Source organism: Bos mutus, chromosome 29 (genome assembly GCF_027580195.1).
Source record: "Bos mutus isolate GX-2022 chromosome 29, NWIPB_WYAK_1.1, whole genome shotgun sequence".
NCBI lineage: Eukaryota > Metazoa > Chordata > Mammalia > Artiodactyla > Bovidae > Bos > Bos mutus.
In genome coordinates this window covers 24,074,329-24,098,687 of record NC_091645.1, presented here as the reverse complement: position 1 = coordinate 24,098,687, position 24,359 = coordinate 24,074,329, and the positions used below count along the sequence as shown (strand labels likewise).

The window sequence follows — 24,359 nt, the reverse complement described above, 5'->3', positions numbered from 1 at the left end:
CCTGTTTTAGTCATTTTCCAACAAGTATGCCTACCTGGACCTTGGGCCACCTGCAGGCCATCCCCTATATCAGTGACAGCTAGAGTGAGCATTCTAGAATTCAAACCTGACCCTAAACCCTAATGCGAGAAGTCCTCGAATGGCTCCCCAGAACAAAATCCAAGCCCCTTTGGGTTGGCGGGTCAAGTCTAAACTCTGGTTACACTGCACCTCTGGCAGTTTTCCGAGACGCCCCATGCTGTTGTTCACACCCCTGCTGATGCTGCAGCCTGCACTCCACCCACCGCCCGCCCCACCCCCACCCCAACGCCTGCTCTTCCTTCTGTTTCTGCCTTGCCTCATGCAGCTGCTCCATCCGCCCCCTCTGGTCTCAGCTCAGACATCCCCTCCTCTGAGGAGCCTTCCCTGACTCCCCAGGTTTCGTCAGGTCTCATTTCTTTTATCTCCCTCCTCCGCTAGACTGTGAGCTCCTGGGGAATAGGAACTCTTGTCTCTGTCATTGCTTACAGCCCCACAGCCCAGCACAGGGCCTGGCACAGCACAGGAGGCAGTTAGCTAAGTGGTCAGAGCTCAGCCTCTGGAGTTGGACTGTCTTGGTTCTAATCTTAGCTCTTCCTCTAAGATTGTTGACTAGCTGTTTGATCTTGAACAAGTGAGATTTTCCATCTGTGCCTTGGAATTTCTATCTGTAAAATGGATAGTGGTCATATCTGTAGTGTGGGGTTGCTGTGAGGAATTGTGAGTTACTATACATACAGTCGGAGAAGGCAATGGCAACCCACTCCAGTACTCCTGCCTGGAAAATCCCATGGATGGAGGAGCCTGGTAGGCTGCACTCCATGGGGTTGCTAAGAGTTGGGCGTGACAGAGCGACTTTACTTTCACTTTTCACTTTCATGCATTGAGAAAGAAATGGCAACCCACTCCAGTGTTCTTGCTTGGAGAATCCCAGGGACAGGGGAACCTGGTGGGCTGCCGTCTATGGGGTCGCACAGAGTCGGACACGACCGAAGTGACTTAGCAGCAGCATACATACAGTGGGGACTTCCCTGGTGGTTCAGTGCTTAAGATTTTGCACTTTCAATGCAGGGGACATGGGTTCAATCCTTGCTCAGGGAACCAAGATCCCACATGCCTCAGAGAGGGTGAGAGGTATGAAGAGAGTAACATGGAAACTTAACATTACCATATGTAACTGGAGAGCCAGTGGGAATTTGCTGTACGACTCAGGGAACTCAAACCAGAGTTGTGTGACAGCCTAAAGGGGTGGGATGGGGAGGGATATGGGAGGGAGGTTCAGGAGGGAGGGGGACATGGCTATATACCTAGGGCTGATCCATGTTGATAATTGGCAGAAAACAACAAAGTTCTGTAAGGCAGTTATCCTTCAATTAAAAAATAAACTAAATAAAAATGTATCTGTGCAGTGTTCAGAGGAGTCCAATTTCAGTATTAGCATATTCACCTTCCAGCTCTAATGAGCTTTGATTCATGAAGTTGACCCCGGGCTTTGCCGTGGAAAATTTGTGACTCCTTCCAGGTGGGTGCTTTGTGCCAACCACACGGAGCCCGTGAAGGGTTTCCTGGGCCGGTTCCTGCGGCGGAAGCTCATGGAGACAGAGATCAGTGGGCGGATGCGGAACGTGGAGCTGGTGAAAATCATCGACTGGATTCCCAAGGTCTGGCATCACCTCAACCGCTTCCTGGAGGCGCACAGCTCCTCGGACGTCACCATAGGTAGGGGCAGGGCAGGCGGGCACGCTGGGGCCGGAACTGCCACTCCTGGAGCCCCGGCCTCCTCGGATGGCTGGCCCTGGGCCCTGGCAGCTGGACGCTGCACGGGCCACACAGATGGAGAAGGGGACATAGGATGGCCACAGCCTAGACAGACCCCAAACTTTCAGTCACCCACATCCTGGGACTGTGTCTCTACCCTTCTCTCTCGCCCAACTCTCTGCACTGAGAGGCAGAGAGAAGTGTCCAGCTCTAGGCTGGTATAAACTTTTAGGCTACGTGCGGGGCCCCCAGCCTGGGGCTCCCCCAGATGGAAGCCACCCTGTAGGATTGGCTTTGCTTTATGAATAATGTTATTAACATTCCTGAAGCTTAGGCTTCAGAGAAAAGAAAAAAAAAGAAAATCACTGGTCATCCCACCATCCTGACATAATCATTGTAATTTGAGCTTATTTTTTCTGTCCGTGTCCATACATGTTTTATGTACTCTCAATCATAGTGTACATACAATGCATTCTTTTTGTTTTCCATTTCACATTGTCTCATGAGTATTCTTTGTTGCTCTCCAAAATAATTAGATGAAATAATTATTTTGTGATATAGTCAGATGTGGGTATGCCATCACTTCCTTAATCATTCCTATTCTCATGGACGTCTGCCGTGCTTCCATTTTCAAAGGTTAGACAATACCACAGAGACCGTATTTCTCCAGAAAGTCTCCCCTTCCCTTGGGGTGATTCCCACCAGGCGCGAGATCCCAGGGTAGGGTTAGAGAGCCCAAGGGCCCACCACGTGGCAGCTGGTATTTCTGCTGTCACTTAGAAAACGCAGGGTCCCTCCTGTGAGGGGTGCTTGGGCTGGCTTCTCCTGCTCCCCACCCATTTCAATTGGACGGCTTTTCCCTGTGGTCCCCAGGCCCCCGGCTCTTCCTGTCGTGTCCCATCGACGTGGATGGTTCCAGGGTGTGGTTCACTGACCTGTGGAACTACTCAATCATCCCCTACCTCCTGGAAGCCGTCAGAGAAGGACTCCAGGTGAGAGCACCCTGCCCGTTGACCTCCTCAGCTCCAGGGACGGTTCTCATGACCAGCACTCTTGTCTTTATCTCCCCCCAACCCAAAACTGACTGATGTGAGGTGGCAGCTCCTCACCTGTGAGGCCATCCTCTAGCCCAGTGTAGGACGCACTGGGCTGCAAATCCTGGCTCTGCCATTGTTAGCTGTGTGACCCTAAGCAAGACATCCAGCCTCTCTGTGCCACGGTGCCCTCATCCACGGAAGAGAGAACGATCACACCCCACCACAAAGAGTGTTGCCAGGGTTCAGTGACATCATGGCCAGCAAGTGCTCAGCGTCATGAGTGCACAAGAAAGGAAATATGTCGAACTTCACAGTTTGCTTAAGTAGTCTTATGTCTGCTGTTTGGTTCAGGCTCAGCATTTATAATGAGGCTTGGGCAGAGGTTTTTTTATTTTAATCTCCAGTTTTAAGAGATTTTCAAGAAAAAATTATGACTTAGAGTGAATAAGTGACTTGCCCCAAGGTCAGGAAGTGAAACTTTAAGAATCTAGGATTTGGCATTCTCTGCCCGACACCAGGACCCCTCAGAGATAGATGACTCTGGTGCCCATGTGACTGTCCATCCCTCCTGCCCAGTTGCAGCTGGAAAGCCCAGACCCTGCACTTCTCACTCAGCCTAGGGGTTAATGCTAGGGGCTTAGCGGTAAATCGGAGTTTGCAGTAGTTTTATTGTTGAGTCTGGAGGTAGCCTGAGAAGGTTGTCAGCTTTCAGGACCACTCTGAGGAATTAGCAGGTTGAATAGTCTAGAAACCAGCTTAGCAGCTGGGTTTCTAAGGGCTGTGTTTGCTTGGTACTGGGCAGTGGGAGACACATGCTGCTGTTAAAGGACCCGTTTCAGGGGATGGTGCTGTGTGCACACCCACATGTACGTGTGATGGTACACACAGGACTTGCACACCTGCGTGCATATGGGTGATGGCACACTTTAGTGGGGTTTGTCATTTGCGTATATTCAGCTGAGCCTGTCATTGTATCCCTGTAATGTGTAACAGAACTGATGGTCTCCAGAGACCCTCAGGACAACCAGAGCTCAAAAAAGAAGATGGTGTGCCTCTGGTCATGGGTATTTCATTGGCCTGGAGCATGTAGGCTACAGATTTAAGCCACAAGTGATTGTGAAGGCAGAGGGTAGCAAGAAATGAGGCAGTCCCTTAACCAGTCCCAAATCAGTTTGTTTGAAGATCATTAATCAATGGCAGCATTTTATATTTTTTAAAAATTGTAATTGACATATGATATATTCATTTCAAATATACAATACAGTGATTTGATATTTTTATGCATTATGAAATTACACCATGGTAAATCTCATTACCATCTGTCACTATGCAGAGTTATTACCATATTATTGACTAGACTTATTTACTTCACAACTAAAAGTTTGTATTCCCTTCAGCTATTTCTCCCATTGATGGCAGCATTTCTATTTTGCTGAAGGTGGATTTTATGAGGGAAAAAAAGAGTAAGACCTCAGATCTCTGCAGTGGAATCTCTCTAGGTAGACAAATTCACTGGCCTGGGTTAAGTAACCATCATGTATTCTTTACTCAAATGGATTTGTTAGGACCACAGACCCAAATGGCCACCCTGTCACTCCTGTTTTTTGGGGCCAGTGGAAGTATTCCCTGCCCCTGCTAGAATCTTGAAGTCTTTTTCATTCCAGAAGCCTCTCTCTGTTCCCATCAGGGGCTTCCAGGGACTATAGTAGGCAGGCACCTCTAGGAAACTCACACTGCTGGAAAGAAGCGGAAGGAACTACAGCAGAGGGAGAAGCAGGTCCCTTCTATTTCTGCCTCACCACCTACTTCTCCCCTTTGCTTCTTTACCTAAATATATCCTCTGTGTGCTTGGAAAAACTCATGGGAGCTGTTGAGTAAAGGTTTCCTGCCGAAAGAGGCGCTAACGGGGAGGCAGAAGCTCGGTCTGTGCTCCAGCTGTGAGCTGTAAGGTAGAGGCCCCTCGTTGGTCCTCACCAAGGCTGGATGGTGCTAACGCCTTGCTGCTTGGACCTCAGCTTCAAAGAAGGCCTGTGGGCACAGCTATAAAAGCACAGTGAGATCTTCCCTGCCTATCCTGGAGAGGTTGCTGATGAGTTGGTTATAAGGGCAGTAGTTTTCTTTCCTACAAAGATCAAAGAGTCTGCAGGTGAAAGGGCTTTGGGGTGTCTGTGAAAGAGCCCATTTAGGACAAGGGACAGAAACGCACCACCTCAGGAGATCCACTCGTTCTCTGTGAGGCAAGAGAAGTCATCCGCCCCTTATGCTGTTGAGGTCGTTTGAAAGACAGTCTTGCAATAACATGGACACAACAGGGAGGCAGCCAGAGTTAGCCTTATACCACGTTGCTCAAAAATGAGCCCTCCTGCCCCAAACCTGTGACTTCGTGCCGTTCTTTAGTCCCGGAGACCCCATAGAATCTGCAGATTCGTGAGGAACTTTGGGATGTTCTTTGTGTCTCTAGTTTTGAAGGAAAGTTTGCTGAGATTTATTGAGTGGCTGTTGCCTGCCAGACACTGTGCCAGGGGCCCGACAGACATGATCCCATTTAGTTCTCACAGCCCAGTGTGCACCTCATAGACAGGAAACCAATGGCAACCCACTCCAGTATTCTTGCTTGGAGAATCCCAGGGGCGGCGGAGCCTGGTGGGCTGCCATCTGTGGGGTCGCACAGAGTCGGACACGACTGACACGACTTAGCAGCAGCAGCAGTTCACTTGCTGGGGTGTGGATGAGCCACCGTCGTAGACTGTAGCTAACTTCTCAGTTACTTCCAAGATTTTCCAGGCTGTCCTAAGGCCCCTGCTCTATACCTTAGATGCTTCAGGTGGCTCAGGGAACCCAAGTATTTTGTTTCATAGCATGAAGTTATACGTAAGATTTCATTTGACAAAAAGATTCTATTTAAAAAAAAAATTCAAAACTCCTCACTCTGCTTGTTACCTGGAGTCCCGTGCTTACTGTGTGCTGGGCACTGGTGGGCCATTTACTCCTTCCTGACCCTGCGAGGTGAGTGATGTGGCCATGAGGTGAGTGCACTGTGGTTCAAAGCAGGCAAGCCCTTGGCCAAGGTCATATGCTGAGAAGGGGTGAAGCCCCCAGATTAGGCTTAGGCAGGACTACCCATGGTGGTAGACAACACAGAGACCCCGCTGCAATCAGGTCTCACCATGGGCTTGCAGTCAGCCCCTCAGTGGGCACTGCCTTGCCTAGAGGAGATGTGGCATTGCCCCCTAGTGGATACCAAATATCATTGCAGGTTTTGACTCCTAAGTCTTTTTCCCAATAAAATTTGTGTGTGAGCGTGCACACACATGTGGGCATGCGTTCACAATTGCTTGGAGGTTTTTGCACAATCTGTACCTTGATGCCCTCGTGTGTGATAAACATGTGCATCCAGAAAGTCATAAATCAGAGTCAGTGGCTGAGGTTTCAGTTTCCAATGTCAAGGATCTCTATTCCTGACCCAGTGGTCATGCCAAGCTCCTCCCTGCTTTGGGGAAAGTGAATGTCCTCTCTGTCTGTCTGTGTGTACAGCTGTCTGCTATTTCCCAGAGCTGCCTCAGGGCTCTGCCTTGGGACCAAGGAGCTTTGTGATAGATCCTTTGCTTGCCACGGTACTTACCCAGCCATTCATCACTTGGACTTGAACATGTCTAGCAGCCAGTGGGGAGACTTGTGAAAATATTCCTTGTTCTTGCAAATGATGTTAGATGCTCCTAGAGTGCTTTTGTCTTATGACTCAGCCCCCAGCCCTGTTCCTCTCTAGAGCTGTCGATGTAAACACTTGCCAAAGTATCTAAAGCCTGCAGAGTCATTCAAAAGACTTCTGCTGGAAGAGGGGAGAGCAGGGATCATTGATCGGATGACCCAACCTACTCTGAGACCCTGGATAGAACTCCCTCCTCTAAACCTGAGATTTCCCAACTGTAACCTGAAAAGTGTGGGCCAGGATTTTTTTCACCCTGGCTGTGCAGAACTACAGAGCTCCTCAAACTACCGAATAATACGGTCTGGGGAGCAGAGCAAAAATTTAAAAGCCATGGGGCCAGACTCTCTATGAACTTGCTGAGCTTGGATTCTAGACTCTGTTATTCTGCAGCTCTGACCGTCTCCTCTTCATCTTGGAGGATGGAGACAGAAGCAGGAACTGTCAGAAACGACGTTTGGTTCAGCCTCCCACACGTGAAATCTGGCATGGGAAAGTCAGCTGAGCTCTATAGGGAAAGACCTTGGAGGGAGAAGCTAAAAGTTGCAGAAATATTTCTAATCTGCCAAGACTTCTTCAGTTCTAAAAATCCCCAAGTGCTTGTGTTTCCCTTCCTCCCTGACCCGCACATGTGCACACTTGCACCTTCACGTGATCCCCTGCTGCACAGACTGTGAATCGCCTTTCGAATGCCAGACTGAATTCTCCGGCCTCGGAGTCACCACTGCCCCGGGTTAAGGAAGATTTCACAGTAGACAGGGCTGGAGGGCGCTAGACGGGAGGGGCCCTGGTGTCTGAGGGCCATGAGCTCATAGGAGGCTGTGTCTCTGGAGTGGAGTCGGAAGCAGCTGTGAATGAAAGGAGGTAGGGGGGGCCTGTCTGCAGTGTGGGCAGGGCAGGCATTTCCCGGAGAGATCAGAGGTGGCTTAGCAGTGGTGAGATGGCCAGAGGGACAGCAGGTCCAGCCCAGGTGACGTGTCCTCGTCGGGCGGATACCTGGCCTGCATCTCCTGGCGCCGGTTTTGGCCGAGCCACGTGACTCTTGATACCATTGAGTGGTTCAGAGTGGAGTTCATCAGGAGGGGTAGAGAAAGGAAAGGCTCAGACAAGGATGCTGGGGTCCTAGCTCTGAATCCAACTCTGCTCTGAAACCTTTTACAACTGGCTCTTCTCTTTAAGTCCCAAGTTTTCCAACCAGTAGATGAAGAGGCTGGGATAGGTGACCCCAGTTCCTTCCAGCTGAGTTAGCCTGTGACCTGGGAAAGACGTGGTTCTAGCTGTCAAATCTCAGCTCTGCTGTACTCTCAGCCCTCTCTTCCCACACTCCCCCCTGCCTCAACTGTAAGAGTCCTGGAAGGACAGACAGACAGGCTGCGGTCCACATGTAACTCCACTCCCGAGCCCCCTGCACACCTGGTGGTCCAGAGGGCTTTGGTTCTTTGTGCCCCTACAGAGGGGTGCCCTTCCAGAGCCACAGAGGGGGCACTGTCCTGGGTGGGCACATCTCATCCTGGCTATGAGCACAACTTTGCCATGCCTGCTCAGGCTCCAGTGGTTCACACGCCTGGACAGACTTGGATTCCAGTTCTGCCTCCTCTCCTTCTGGAGCCCGCTTGAGTAGTGATACTTTCTCTCGGAGTCACATGGTGGTAAAACAAGATATTTGTCAAGTGTTTCTCACAATCCCTGGCGTGCAGTGAGCTGTAAGGTGTGGTGGAGGGGGTGGCCTTGAAGAGGAAAGCTACAGAGAGGGCCTCTCTGTATGATGTGCCAAGCTGAGCCTTGGAAAGTGGTGCAGCCTAGGTTTTTGTTGTTTAAAAGAATGTCTATGTTGCTTGTAATTGCCAGGAGAAGTCACTGAAGTCACTGTATTATTAGATATTTCTGACTTAAGAAAAGGAGCTTGGAGGCATGGCACTGGTCTTACACAATTTTGTGTTAATTTCTTCTTTAAGAGGAAATCAGTTGTCTTGAACAATTCTGAGAAATACATGAGGGAGGAGAAATGGTTGCAAACCCAGGACCCACATGGAGCCCCTTTAACAATTTCCTGTTCTAAAAGTGACCAGTACCTCTGCAGAGGGCCCCTGAAAGTCAGACTCCCTTCAGGAAATGGAGTCTTATTAAGCCAGGGCCATTGTGGTTTCCACCTGTGGTCCTGATGCCCAGCACCCCCATCTGTGTGCCATGGTGGGGGGGCCTCCTCAATGGGACGAGAGCATCTCTTTCAAGCTCCGCATTCAGTGACATCACGTTGATAAGTGACTGGCCACAGTGAGAGTATTTATACCATGGAAACTGGCAAATGCTTCAAATCAAATTTTCAAGTTGGATCACAAGGCTCAGCGTTTAGGGTGACACGGTGAGCCAGTGGCAGAGGTGAGGTGACCTAGGTCAGGCTCCTCCAGCGTTCTTACTCCTGGGTCACACCACCTTTGGTCTCAGCACCTTGGATGATTTCCTTAGGAGAGAATTCTGCAAGTGAAATTACTCCATTAAGGTAAGCATAATGATGCTGGGTTTGGAGAGTTTTTCAGAAGGCTGCAAAACCAGGACTGCAGAGGGGTCTCGGCCCACCTCCTGACTGCTCTTTCTTTGTCTGTTTCCAGCTGTATGGAAGGCGGGCCCCCTGGGAGGATCCCGCCAAGTGGGTGATGGACACCTATCCTTGGGCAGCCAGCCCACAGCAGCACGAGTGGCCCCCTCTCCTGCAGCTCCGGCCCGAGGATGTTGGCTTTGACGGCTACTCCATGCCTCGGGAGGGGTCAACCAGCAAGCAGATGCCCCCCAGTGATGCTGAAGGAGACCCGCTGGTGAGTTCCCTGCTTCCAGAGCAGCTTGGCATTCACTGAGCACTCACTGTGTACTGGGTGTGATACAGGGCGTGCTGGAAATTTGGAGATGACCGAGCCCCGGTCTTGCTTAGGAAGGTTAGACCCATCCCAAGCTTGGGACATTTTGGCCAATATTTTCTTCCTTGTATTTAGTTTTTCACTAATGCCTTTGACCCCCGTGAAAGTTTGCAGGTAAAAGGTTATGAATTTGGTTTTTCCCCCTAAACGTCCCTACACCACTCTCTGCCCTCTGCTTTGAGTTCACCTTTACGATGTCTGGTCCTGTGCCGTTAGACCCTCCCACTAGTGACTGAGCAGAGGCAGAGCATGCTAAGGGCAGAAGTTCGAGCCAGAGTGTCAGAGCTCAGGCAGAGGGAGGTCTGAGGACAGGAGGGGCTCGTGGAGCAAAGGCCAAGGGGGCCTGAGTGTGGGTCCCCAGGCCAGTGACATGAGTTAAGTCCTTAACGCTGCCTGAGCATCTTTACTCCACAGATGCTAAAGCAATAAAGGCCCTTTAAGAAGAACCTGGGCCAGAGGCTGTAACCCTACAATTCTAGTACTCTCTGCCAATGTAAGACCCATGCGTAGGCATACTGTGAAATTAGAGCTGCATCAGAAGTCCTATAAAAGAAGGTGGAAGCACATACACCAGAACCTTGCATGGTTAAGCGAGTGGTCATGCTATAAATTCAGCCCTGAGCTCTCTTAGCAGCTTGCTGCTGCTGCTGCTGCTAATTCGCTTCAGTCGTGTCCGACTCTGTGTGACCCCATAGACAGCAGCCCACCAGGCTCCCCCATCCCTGGGATTCTCCAGGCAAGAACACTGGAATGGGTTGCCATTTCCTTCTCCAGGAGGTCTTTCCAGTCCAGGGATCAAACCCACATCTGCTGCAAGTATCCTGCATTGTAGGCAGATTCTTTACCGCTGAGCCACAGGGGAACCATTATTAAAAGCGAAAGTCCTAGAACTCTTTCTGTGGATTCAAGCCGATACACTCTAAGTTACATAAAAACAGAATTTGGGACATCTAGAGGATAGAATGGTCAGCTCATCCCTGGACTGTCTTTTCTTAACCAGAAATATTTGTGTCACTAAACACAGAAAGCATTTAGGTAAGACCCAGGGTTCTTAGAATAGTTACACAGAATTCTCCTGGCAACCTCTGGCCCCCAGAGGTCATCTGTGCCGGCGTGGCCACCCCTGCACATCAAGTCAGCTACTTGGTGCTTCCCCCAAGTCCTGTTCTCTCTGCCCAGGGCCACAGATCTTGGTTTTAATAGCCCTCTTGTTTACTGACCTCTTGCCCTCCTGAGACCAAGGACTCCAGGAGGACAGGACTGTGTTGTTTTCACTCCAGACCATATACTGCAGGTACACAGGGGATGTTTGATGAGTGAATGAATAATCCTGGCTGTGAAGGATTTTCCTTCACGTTTCTGCTCCACCCCATCGCGCTTGTGCCCATGCGGATGGACACCAGCCTGTGGTGCTTCTGTGACTGGCTCACCCAGGCGTACTCTGCTAGGCATCCTGAGGGGCGGCTGGCCAGTGGGGCAGCCAGATTTCATGCCTGGCTGCAGCAAATCTGAAGATAGCTCGGAGACGCTATCTTCCTAATTTTGCTAGATCCAATATAAAAGATATACACACACAATTTATAGTTGTAAATAAGAGTCGCTTTCAGTTCCCCATCTCCATGTCAACACAGATGACCCACAGACTGTGAATCAGGGGAGATACAAGAACATTGCCTTTGAACTCTTAGGACAGGTGATGATGGTGGTGATAGCAGATGTATCACATTTATTGAGTAGTTACTATGTGCCGGGCCCTATGCTAAGGATTTAGCACACATCCTATCGTTTGTTACTTCCTTCAGCCCGATGGGATGGGCACTGCTATTCTCTCCAGGCTATAGATAAGGAACTGATGGATGAGATATATTAAATAATTCCCCAAAGGTTTCTGAGTCGGAATCCAGGCCTCCGTGGGCTCCAAGGCTCCACCTGTAGCTGGTGCTGTCCCCCCTCCCCATGGAAGCCTTGGTGGGAGCTGAAGCCACAGGTGACTCTAGGGAGCCCTCTGGACAGAGCTGGGGCTGCAGACGGGCTGGATGCTTACTGAAGGGGAGCCATGGGCCTCGAGGTCAGTGGTGCCGCTGTTTGCGTTCCAGAAGCTGGGGCACTTGGCTGGCATCTCACCCAGGCTGAGGGCTACGCTGGGGTGAGGTGCTCTTCCCAAGGGTGAAAATATAGAGGGCTTTGGGTTTTCCGACCTCTGTGTCTGGTCATCCACAGCATAAGGTAATAGAGTAGGTATAATTATTCACACATGACCAGTGAAGAAACTGAGGTGTAGAGGTTAAGTCACGTGCCCCAGTCGTTCAGCTCAGGGTGGTGGAGCCGAGATTTGAATCCTGGAAGCCTGGCTCAAGAGTCCATGGAGCCTGGCTCCACCATCTCTATGGTGGGCCACAGCACCAAGGTGAGTCTGGAGGATGGGGCATGAGCTTCGGAGAGGCCGGAGGTGGGCGGCTCTGCGCAGACCAGGAGCCCGCTTATGCCCCTCGCTCTTTCCCCAGATGAACATGCTCATGAGGCTGCAGGAGGCCGCCAACTACTCCAGCCCCCAGAGCTACGACAGCGACTCCAACAGCACCAGCCACCAGGACGACATCCTGGACTCGTCCCTGGAGTCTACTCTGTGACGGGGGCCAGGACCCGGAGCCCGCCCTCCTCCCTGTCCAAGCTCCCCCATCCTCCTCGCCCTGCACCGGCCTCCCCCGTGCCCCCTTAAGACGCCCTCCTGAGCCAGCCCCCGGCCGCCTCGTGAGCACTGCGGGGAGCCCCACGCCCCTCCTCGCCCTCCAGCCTTGACCTGGGTGCAGACGCCCCGGGCTGGCTGCCTCGGGCCCGAGTCCTTCACAGCGAAAACTGCCCTATCTTCCGTTTTCATTACGGTTCTGCCTTGTTGCCGTGACCTCGGAAAGGTACTTCTCGGGAAAGGACCATCACCGTTGAAACGAGAGGGTGGAAAACAGCAACAACAACAAACCCTCCTGAAGCTCTGAGACCAAGCAGCCTCCTTGCCCTGAGCTGCCCGGAGATGGAAGCAGAGTTAGAAACGGAGACAGCAGCCCGGGTCCACCCTCCCCCCCACCCCCAACCCCGCCGATGCCGTTCCACCCTGCCGACGCCCTTCCACCCCGCCGGCCCCAGAGAGACCCGGTGCCCGCCGGGGTCCTTGCTCTGGACGCCCTCAGCAAACCACAGAGCCACATCACAGGGCGACCTTAGTAAAAGCAAATTGTGCTTTCTCTTCTGTTTGTTTTCGAAATGGTGCTCTCCTTACCCGAGAGGTATTCCGCCTGTCCCAGCTCACCCCCACCTCTCAGATCTGTCAGCCTCCGGTTCATCCTCCAGCGAGAGTGCACGGCCGAGTGGACGCGGCTGTAAAGGCCAAGCTGCATGTGTCCGAGTCCTTCTCCCACGGAAATGCATCCGGTCTTGTTCCTGCTAACACTGTGTACAGTCAGAACTGGTCTACCTTGGCGAACCCATCACCTCCTTTGAAGATGAGGTCGACTTCTTCCTTTCTGACTCTTGATTTTGAAGGGTTTTTTTTTCCCCCTCTCCTCCCCCTCGTGGTCAGAATCCATCCTTTGGTGAACGTGAGAACCGCAGGAGTTAGCTTTTGGTTTGGTCCTGCTGAGTTTTGGTTTTCAGTTGTCCATCTTCACGGTTCTACACACTCGCCGCCTCCTGCTGGGGCTGCGGTCGCTGCGCCCTTGAAGGTGGGGCCAGCACCCCACCCTCAGCGCGTGGGTGAGCGGGCCCTTGCCTTGCCTTCTCGTCCCTGAGGCCACAGGACGCATGTCGACACCTCCAGCGTGCCAGCCCCCAGCCTCAGGGCCGGGGTGGGAGGTCACCTCGCAAAACACTTGCACTTTCCCCAGTACCAACGGGACATCACACAAGTCAACAGGGGCGGGTGGCCGCCCCCTTCCAGAAGCCGCAGCCTCCGGTGATGAGTCTTGCCTGACCTCTTCGGTGCTGACCTTCCCAAAGCGATGCCTTACTGGTTTTGTATTCACCGTGATCATTGTTGAGTGTTGTGCCTGCCTGGGGTCTGTTTTTCTGTTTTCCACATCAGAGCAAACAGGGCTAACAAGTCATGTACTCACTAGGAGAACTCAGTTAATGTGACTTTTCTCATCTGAAAGACTCTTTCGTGTGGATGCGCGACTATGGAAAATGCAAAAGGAGAAAAAAATCAATTTTTTTTTTAGGTTCTTATCAGCTAACATCCTGACTAGACAGCAATCTGTCTTGTGCAGGAAAAGGCAAAAGTTCCCGCAGTGTTACATGGCATTGCCGAGTCATGCTCTGCTGGTACATGTCTTCAACGTGCTGATATTTTCTCTACAGAGTGTGGTCAGTCTTTGAGTCATTTGTTTCTGTTTTATTTTTATCAGACCCCCAGGGGGGGTTTCTCTATTAATGATCAGGGTTTTTAACTCCATTTTTTTTTTCACATTTCTGTTTCCAAACGTCCCTCTCCCAAACATGTTATTTTCTTCCCACAAGAGCTTGACCTGAAACCACTCACATGACATTGGATGACACCATTTACTTCCTCTTTAAAATGAAAAGTGAACTGTGTCCCACTAACAGGTGAATGGCAAACCTCTCGACGTGCTCTTTTCTTTAATCTTAATTTAAAAAAATCTTAGCAGACTGGGTTCTGCTAAGCCTTCCTGAGTCATCTGGGTGTGTGAGTGTGTCTTACTCTGTTTTGTTTTTCATAAAATGTTCAAAGCATGTATTTTAGCCTGTGACCTCGGGGCCACCACCCTGAGCCTTCTGTGTAAACCTGAAGAACAGTCCTCCTCAGTCTTGTCTCCCGGCGATGACCTTATACGCTCATACTGTGAATTTGGGAGGAGGCACAATGAACTACTCCTCCTCGTGGGCAGTTTTCCCAGTCACCTGGTGAGTAGACACCTGCCAATATCCTTTGAAACGTTTCTTTTGATGACTCCCTCTTCACTCTTTATTTCTTGCCCAACCCCACAGACTTCCCTCCCACCGGGGCTGGGCCCAGCGCCGAGACCTCTGTCCCTGGTGCTGCCTGGCAGCCGCATGGTGGTGTCCGGGAGCGGAGCCTTGCACCATTCACAGCTCGGTGTCTTTCCTAACGTTTCGGGAAGCAGGGTTGTCTGGTATGCACATTTCTTTCTGTAGTCCTGCTTTCCTTTTGTGTCGCTCACCTTTGACAAAGTGACTTTGAGCTCATTTAGGGCTCTGTCCGAAATGCTTCCATTTTTTGCCTTTTTCTACAGTTAGGCTAATTTTGAAAATGTCTGAAATTCTATGCAACATTTGTGTTGAGTTACCGATGGAAGCCAAAAGTTTTCTTCCCAAACTGCCGAGAATTTTACAGGCCATAAATGAGATGGGAATTCCTTTTAATTTAAGGAGGCGGGTGGGACAGGGGTGGGACACGGAACGAGACTTACCTAGATCTTTGTTGTAATCTTGGGGACATTTTTTTATTTTATTGTTGATGCTTAAACTTCAAAATTCTGTGTATTCAGATTTGATTGTGGCGAATCTACTTCAAAAGAAAAAAAAATAATCCAACTTTGTGGATATGAAATGAAAGGTTTGCTGTTTTGATCTAGTTGTTTCCAGTGGAGCAGTTTATGAAATATGTTCTATAAGATGTACATTTTTTCATTGTAACATAGAAATTGTAAATAATTGATTAAAGTGCTGCATTTTGATGAATTTTTTCTAGCCATTTTTAAAGAGAAAACTAGGAATTGAGTATTTTGTGTACGGTATGTTTCCTTCCTCCCTCCCTCCCTCCCTCCCTATTTAATTTTCATTGATCATGAGGTTTTTGGATTTGCCAATGATCTGCCGGAGATCATGCCCCACGCCATAGAGAATAAAGCTGATGATTGTACCAGTCTTAAATTATTCATGATTCAATAAAATTGATGCTTATTTATTCAGATGAGTGGTTTGACTTTTCTGTGCTGGATAACGTCCTCATCAGAGTTCAGTTTCATGCCAGGGAGAAGTCATCCTTCTTTGGATGCAGCAAACACAGGAAGAGCTCCCCAAATCTGCAAACCCGTCTTTGCCACTGTGTCATCAACGTCGTGCCTCTTCTCAATTCCTCACCTCGGTTATTTCTTGCATGGAGCTCATTAGCAATGCAGGACTTCGGGTTCCTCGCAAGCATTGAGTCACTGAGGACCTTGTGGAAACGCAGATCCTGATTCAGCAGGTCCAGGGTGGGGCCTGTGATTCTTAGTTTCTAATAAGCTCCTGGGTGATGCTCACACTTGGGTCCTACACTACACTTTGAGGCAAGCCCTATCAGTATCCAGCTGCCCCACCCTCCCCCCAGTGGACCCCTTGGCACAGGAAAGATTTCTTTTTAATAGTTTTATTCACGTATTATCTTTGGCTGTTCTGGGCCTTTGTTGCTGCATGGACTCTCCTCTCGTTGTGTATTGAGTACCTGCAGATGGCCAGGTGCTTTTCCTGAATGCTCCAGTATAATCTGCAGAATGACCCAGAGGAGGTAAATATTCTTACTCCCGTTTTATAAGTGAAGGAAAAAAAGATAAATGGCTCAGAGAAAACAACTTGCCAAGGGTCCTGTAAGCTAAGAAGTGAGAGAGTTGGAGTCTCAGCCCTGTATTCCAACCCCAAAATCCTGCTTCTCACCTTAGGGGCCATTCCACACTGCAGGTGATACCCATCACAGAGCACAGGCAATGGGAGATGTTATCACATCTAGGCCTTCACTTTTACCAGCAACAAGAAGAACTGTAAAGGCTTGACTTGAAGTGAGGCATGTGGGGTCATTGGGAAATGGATCCTACCCAGTGGACTCAACTGCTGGTGATGTGAAACGTCCAACTCACTGTAACCTGCAGCAATGGCCCAACCAGGGGTGGGGGGAATAAAGAATCTACATGTTGAGAGTACGCAGTTTGTAATAGCTGTCAAAATGAAGGGGAGCTGGTACGATGGTGTGTCAACCAGATATCCTGAATTTCCAAGGTTTTCTATGTCAGATATTCTACCCATATATAAAATGGGATATTATTCAGCCACAAAAAAGGAATGAAATTGCACCACTTGTAGAGATGTGGATAAACCTGTCATACAGAGTGAGGTAAGTCAGAGGAAAAAAATATCATATAATATCACTTAACATGTGGAATCTAGAGGAAAATAGTAAGGATGAACTTACTTGAAAAGCAAAAATAGAGACACATGTTGAGAGCAAACTTATGGATACCGAGGGGAAGAAGGGAGGGTGGGATGAATTGGAAGATTGGGACTGACATATACACACTGCTATTTATAAAGTACTATAGATGACTAATGAGAACCTGCTGTAAAGCTCAGGGAACTCTACCCAGTGCTCTGTTGGCCTAAATGAGAAGGAAGTCTAAAAAAGAAGGGATTTGGTATATGTATAACTGGTTCACTTTGCTGTGCAGCAGAAACTAACATATGACATTGTAAAGCAACTGTACTCCAATTAAAAATGTAGAGAAAAATTGTACCCCCTGGCCACACAACATACTCTGATGTTATCCAGGAAATATAATGAGCATGCTTAAAAGCCGCAGTGAGTTAGATGACTTTGTCACATGGGTGGGACGGGAGCTAGGCATTTAAGTACTTACCCTGTGTGCCAGACCCTGCACTGAGATGTCACTTCCTCCCGTGTAATCACAGCATCTCTAAGAGGTGGAGGGTGGATGGCTATCTCATTTCCAGGGAGAAAACTGAGGCTGAGTGATAATTAATTTACTCTACAAAAGAACTGGAACCCTGTTTATCTGATTCTAAAACCCATGCTTTTTCTGCCACACGATAATGCAGTCACTTTAGGTTGGACTTTGTGGGGAAAATTATACATCCTTCTGCGTGAGTTATCTATAGCTGTGTAACAAATTACCCCCATATTTAGCAGCTTAAAACAACGAACATCTCTCAGTTTGTATGGATCAGCTTGGTGGGGCTGGGAAACTCAGAGTTCTTCACAAGGCTGTGTTTGACATATCTCAAATATTTATAAGAAATATTTAAAGCAAAAACTATAGAAAGCATTATATTTAATGGTAAAATGCTGACTGTGTTCCCTTTCAGATTAGGAGACAGATAAAGATGACTCCTTTCACCAGGTAACATCATAGAAACCCCATCAGTGCAGAGAAGCAAGAGAAGTAAGTCCTGAAGATTGGAAAGCAAGAACCTGGACTGTTTTTCTTCATAGAGAGCATTCAGTACTTAGGTCACCCAAAAGAATTCACAGATAAATGATTAGAAATAATAAGTTGAAAAAAATTGCTGGATACAAAGTCAGTGTAAATTTATTTAATATCTATATGCACCTGAATTTAAAACTAAAAAACTTTAAAATCCAATTTAAGAGCATCAAAAATAGCAATGACCTAGGACAAAAGAGTCTGAAATGCAGTACTTAGGTCTAATCTCAAAAACAACAGAATGACCTCAGCTTGTTTCCAAGGCAAACCATTCAGTATCACAGTAATCCAACTCTGTGCCCCAACCACTAATGCTGAAGAAGCTGAGAGAGATGACTCTACACATGGACATCACCAGATGGTCAATAGTGAAATCAGATTGACTATACTCTTTGCAGTCAAAGATGGAAAAGCTCTAAACAGCAAAAACAAGACTGGGAACTGATTGTGCTTCAGATCATGAACTCCTTATTGCAAAATTCAGACTTAAATTGAAGAAAGTAGGGGAAACCACTAGGCCATTCAGGAATGACCCAAATCAAATCCCTTATGATTATACAGTGGAAGTGACAAATAGATTCAAGGGATTAGATCTGATAGAGTGCCTGAAGGCAATGGCACCCCACTCCAGTACTCTTGCCTGGAAAATCCCATGGATGGAGGAGCCTGGTGGGCTGCAGTCCATGGGGTCGCTAGAGTCGGACACAACTGAGCGACTTCACTTTCACTTCTCACTTTCACGCATTGGAGAAGGAAATGGCAACCCACTCCAGTGTTCTTGCCTAGAGAATCCCAGGGACGGGGAAGCCTAGTGGGCTACCGTCTATGGGGTCGCATAGAGTCAGACACGACTGAAGCGACTTAGCAGCAGCAGCAGAGTGCCTGAAAAACTACAGACAAAGGTTCGTGACATTGTACAGGAGGCAGTGGTCAAAACCATCCCCAAGAAAAAGAACTTCAAAAAGGCAAAATGATTGTTGAAGGAGGCCTTACAAATAGCTGAGAAAAGAAGAGAAGCAAAAGGCAAAGGAAGAAAGGAAAGATATCTATCTGAACGCAGAGTTCCAAAGAATAGCAAGGAGAGATAAGAAAGCCTTTTTAAGTGAACAATGGAAAGAAATAGAGGGAAACAATAGAATGGGAAAGACTAGAGATCTTTTCAAGAAAATTAGAGATATCAGGGGAACATTTCATGCAAAGATGAGCACAATAAAGGACAGAAACACTATGGACCTAACAGAAGCAGAAGATACTAAGAAGAGGTGGCAAGAATACATGGATGAACTATACAAAAAAGATTGTAACGACCCAGATAACCACAATGATGTGATCACTCACCTAGAGCCAGACATCCTGGAGTGTGCAGTCAAGTGGGCTTTAGAAAGCATCACTGGGAACAAAGCTAGTGGAGGTGATGGAATTCCAGCTGAGCTATTTCAAATCCTAAAAGATGATGCTGTGAAAGTGCTGCACTCAAAATGCCAGCAAATTTGGAAAACTCAGCAGTGGCCACAGGACTGGAAAAGGTCAGTTTTCATTCCAGTCCCACAGAAGGGCAATGTCAAACAATGTTCAAGCTACTGCACAACTGTGCTCATTTCACATGCTAGCAAGGCCATGCTCAAAATCCTCCAAGATAGGCTTCAACAGTATGTAAACCAAGAACTTCCAGATGTACAAGCTGGATTTAGAAAAGGCAGAGGCAGAGATCAAATCGCCAGCATCCATTAGATCATAGAAAAAGCAAGGGAATTCCAGAAAAACATCTGCTTCATTGACTACACTAAAACTTTTAACTGTGTGGATCACAACAAACTGGAAAATTCTTTAAGAGATGGGAATATCAGACCACCTTACCTACCTCCTGAGAAACCTGTATGCAGGTCAAGAAGCAATAGTTAGAACCAGACATGGAACAATGGACTGGTTCCAAACTGGGAAAGGAGTATGTCAATGCTGTATATTGTCACCCTGCTTATTTTGTAACTTGTATACAGAGTACATCATGCAAAATGCCATGTTGGATGAAGCACAAGCTGGAATCAAGATTGCCGAGAAATATCAATAACCTCAGATATGCAGATGATACCACCCTTATGGCAGAAAGAAAAGACGAACTAAAGAGCCTCTTGATGAAGGTGAAAGAGGAGAGTGAAAAAGCTGGCTTAAAACTCAACATTCAAAAAATGAAAATCATGACATCCGGTCCCATCACTTCATGGCAAATAGATGGGGGAACAATGGAAACAGTGGCAGACTTTATTTTGGGAGGCTCCAAAATAATTGGGGATGGTGACTACAGCCATGAAATTAAAAGACGCTTGCTCCATGGAAGAAAAGCTATGACAAACCTACATCATGTATTAAAGAGCAGAGATATTACTTTGCCAACAAAGGTCCATCTAGTCAAAGCTATGGTTTTTCCAATAGTCATGTATGGATGTGAGAGTTGGACCATAAAAAAGGTTGAGCGCTGAAGAATTGATGCTTTGGAACTGTTGTGTTGGAGAAAACTCTTGAGATTCCCTTGAACTGCAAGGAGATCCAACCAGTCCATCCTAAAGGAAATCAGTCCTGAATAATCATTGGAAGGACTGATGCTGAAACTGAAGCTCCAATACTTTGGCCACCTGATTCGAAGAGCTAACTCACTGGAAAAGACCCCGATGCCAGGAAAGATTGAAAGCAGGGGGAGAAGGGGATGACAGAGGATGAGATGGTTGGATGGCATCGCCAACTTGATGGACATGAGTTTGAGTGAGCTCCAGGAGATGGTGAAGGACAGGTGTGCTGCAGCCCACAGGGTCACAAAGAGTCGGACATGACTGAGCGCCTGAGCAACAACAATGCAATGTGTATGGATTAGATGGCTCAATGGTGTGGAGACGTCAGTTCCCCCAGAACCAAAATGGTCTACAGAGCTGATGCAAGCCTGCTCAAAGAATTGACATAATTTTTATGGAATTGACAAGATAGTTTTATAATGTATATTGAAATGCAAAAGATGCACAGCAGGATCCTCTATGACCCACCTCCCAGAATATTGGAAATAAAAGCAAAAATAAACAAATGGACCTAATTAACCTTAAAAGCTTCTGCACATTAAAGGAAACTATTAGCAAGGTGAAAAGACAGCCTTCAGAATGGGAGAAAATAATAGCAAATGAAGCAACTGACAAACAACTAATCTCAAAAATATACAAGCAACTCCTACAGCTCAACTCCAGAAAAACAAATGACCCAATCAAAAAATGGGCCAAAGAACTAAATAGATATTTCTCCAAAGAAGACATACAGATGGCTAACAAACACATGAAAAGATGCTCAACATCACTCATTATCAGAGAAATGCAAATCAAAACCACTATGAGGTACCATTTCACACCAGTCAGAATGGCTGCGATCCAAAAGTCTACAAATAATAAATGCTGGAGAGGGTGTGGAGAAAAGGGAACCCTCTTACACTGTTGGTGGGAATGCAAACTAGTACAGCCACTATGGAGAACAGTGTGGAGATTCCTTAAAAAAACTGGAAATAGAACTGCCTTATGATCCAGCAATCCCACTGCTGGGCATACACACTGAGGAAACCAGAAGGGAATGAAATGCAAAAGATGAAGCATAGTCAATGAGGAAGAAGACCAAGAAGGGAGAGAGTTCTCTACCAGATATCAGGACTTTGAAAGATCATGAAGTCCGTGTGGTATGGTGCAAGAACTCACAGATGATTCAAAAAAACAGAATAGACCTTCCCCAAATAAACCCAACACACTCTTGCTTTACTGCATGGAATAGTGAATAACGTCTCAGACCAAAGGACCTAGTTTATGGAGACCTCGTTGTAGTTTTGATTTGCATTTCGCTGATAATTAGAGACGTTGCGCATCTTTTCATGTGCCTGAGGGCCATCTGCATGTCTTCTCTGGAGAAGCATCACAAGGCACGCGCTGGAGCAGACACTGTCGATGACTCGATCCACAGCCCTGGCTTCACCTGAGTCAGCAGTGGACAACTGAGGCCGACAGCATCCCACCGCAAGGACCTGCCTCTGAGACCTTTCTCTGGTGCCGCAGAAGCCTGTCCACTCAAGTGCAGAGCAGCCCACAGAGGATTTATGCCCTTGGGGACAACTTGAAACCAGTAAGATACAGTAGTTAGTAGATTAATGGCCAGCTTTCCCGTCCCTCTTTGGGATGAGTGGGAGGCATGTTCTACAGCGCTCTGTGAAAAGTGAAAATGTCATCACTCAATCATGTCTGACTCTGTGACCCCATGGACTGCAGCCCACCAGGTTCCTCGTCCACAGAATTCTCAGGCAAGAATACTGGAGTGGGTTGCCATTCCTTTCTCCGGGGGATCTTCCCAACCCAGGGATCGAACCCAGGTCTCCCTCACTACAGGCGGATTCTCTACCTTCTGAGCCACGGGGAAGCACCATAGAGCTCTTTGGAGGCTCCCCAAATGGGATTGATTGATCCAGTTGCCCACAGTGGCAATCAAGGAACGCTTCCCTGGCTTTCTCTCCTATCACCTTGCTGGTGCCCTGAGACACCTGGGGCAGTAGAATGAGTCCACCCTAAACTCTGTGCCTCAGGCGCTTCCTCTGCCTCGAAAGTGCTTCCCTCACAGATTAACAGTCTACACTCAAGTCCTTTCTTGGGATCTGATAAGACAACTAGCATCTGCACTCTGAGTTGTAACTAAGGATTGAATTATGTTCCCTAAAATCATATGTTGATCTTGAGCGACAGCGATGTAAAATGACAGCCACCATGGGCTCAGACAATTTACGCAAACCGAATATACAGCCTTAAAATAGAAGAGTGGACCCAGATATCCAGAAGCCCCTTGTAAGATCTGTAACAAAAATTAATCTGAATGGAGTTAATAGTTCTAATGGAGTGGTGGACCCAAGAGCCACATCAGCTAGCAAAGTGGCAGAATTCATACAGCATTAGAGCTGTCCTGTAAGAGCTCCAGCCCCTAACGATGTCTAAAAATATGAAGCCTCTTCAGCTGCCCTGAAGGACAGTATTACAGCAGTTAATCAAAAAGAAAAACCACAGGCCTCCCATACCTCCGTTCGATTTAAGCAGTCTCCATTTTCCACAGTAGTAAATTTTCTAGAAGCGTCGTATAGACCTCAAAGTACAGGAAAGGAAGCTCCCAATCAAAGGCAGCGTAAGAAACTTGTTGTTGTTTGGTCGTAACTGATACTAATTTTTTGTCCACTTGAAATATATGTTGTGCTATAACAACAACAACAACAACAAATGTTGAAATCCTAACCCCCAGTACCTCAGAATGTGACCTTATTTAGAAACAGGGTCTTTGCAAGTGTAATTAATGAAGAGGTTCTACTGCAATAGGGTGACCCTTAGGGCACTGTGCCCACTGTCCTTATACGAAGATAGCAGAAGGATATGAGGGACGAGGGCCACGTGCAGATGGAGAGACAGGAGCTGCGCAGCTGCAAAGCAAGGATGGCTGCTGCCCGCTTCCACCAGAAGCTGCGAAGAGGCAAGGAAGGATTCCACCCAGAATCTCAGAGGGAGCACAGCCCTGCCAACACCTCGTTTCAGACTTACAGCCTCCAGAACTGAGAATAACTTTCTGTGCTTTAAAGTCACCCAGTTTGAGAGACTGAGTTACGGAAGCTCTAGGAAAGAAGTACACTTAGATACCGAACAGAAATACGTGAATACATATGTTGTTATTGTTGTTCAGTCACCCGGTCATGTCTGACTCTTAGCACACCAGGCCTCCCTGTCCCTCACCATCTCCCGGGGTCTGCCCAAGTTCACGTCCATTGCATCATGGACATGGTGATGCCGTCCAGCCATCTCATCCTCTGATGCCCTCTTCTCCTTCTGCCTTCGATCGTTCCCAGCATCAGGGACTTTTCCAATGAGTCGGCTGTTCCCATCAGGTGATCAAAATACTGGAGCTTCAGCTTTAGCATCAGTCCTTCCAATGAGTATTCAGGACTGATTTCTCTTAAGATTGGCTGATGGTATATTGAACACCTTCAGACCTGAGGGACTCATTTTTTGGTGTTGTATCTTTTTGGCCCTTTATACAGTTCATGAGGTTCTCACGGCAAGTATACTGGGGTGGTTTGCCATTCCCTCCTCCAGAGGATCATGTTTTGTCAGAACTCACCAGTACGACCTGTCTGTCTTCGGTGACCCTGCACAGCATGGCTCATAGCTTCATTGAGTTATGCAAGCCCCTTCACCATGACATGGCAGTGATCCATGAAGGGGTGAATTCAGATATGTACCAAGAAATATGTACACAAATGTTCAGAGCAGTTATCATGGTCAGTACAAGAAGACCTGGGAACAGTTCCCACATCCACTGACAAAATTGTGATGTCAGTGTCCCCCAGCCATGAAAATATTTGTGGGTGGGTGCTGAGTGAGTGCTGAATGAGAGCAGTCAGAGACAAAATGATGCTAAATGTGATTCCATTTACATAAGGGTCACACTACCGTCAGGCGTGGGCACACGTGTAGGTTTGTAAAACTATTGGGTCAGCCAAAAAGTTCATCCAGGTTTTTTGTAACATCATTTTGGCCAACCCAGTAGAAAGAAAAGCAAGGACGGGAACAGTGGTCAGGAAAGCTAAGAGGCTCTGGGTTGCTGGCGGCATCCTTTTTTTGGTGACTTGGGTGGTGATTTTACAAGCAGCTGCTTTTCT

General features: G+C 47.9%; 1 protein-coding gene and 1 pseudogene across 6 annotated transcripts in view; both read left to right on the top strand.

The window, feature by feature from the left end:
- The window catches only part of NAV2 (neuron navigator 2), a 423,432-nt gene extending 408,059 nt beyond the window's left edge, over positions 1 to 15,373 (top strand). For all 6 annotated transcript variants that reach the window (XM_070365222.1, XM_070365224.1, XM_070365225.1 and 3 more), the window contains 4 exons: positions 1,541 to 1,737; positions 2,650 to 2,768; positions 9,129 to 9,332; positions 11,936 to 15,373. In XM_070365222.1, the coding sequence (XP_070221323.1) occupies positions 1,541 to 1,737; positions 2,650 to 2,768; positions 9,129 to 9,332; positions 11,936 to 12,061 (646 nt within the window). In that variant the 3' untranslated portion in view covers positions 12,062 to 15,373. The remainder of the gene's footprint in view (positions 1 to 1,540; positions 1,738 to 2,649; positions 2,769 to 9,128; positions 9,333 to 11,935) is intronic.
- Positions 15,374 to 21,284: 5,911 nt separating this feature from the next.
- LOC138986216 (ubiquitin-conjugating enzyme E2 variant 1-like) lies at positions 21,285 to 22,703 on the top strand (annotated as a pseudogene).
- The last annotated feature ends 1,656 nt before the right edge of the window (positions 22,704 to 24,359 follow it).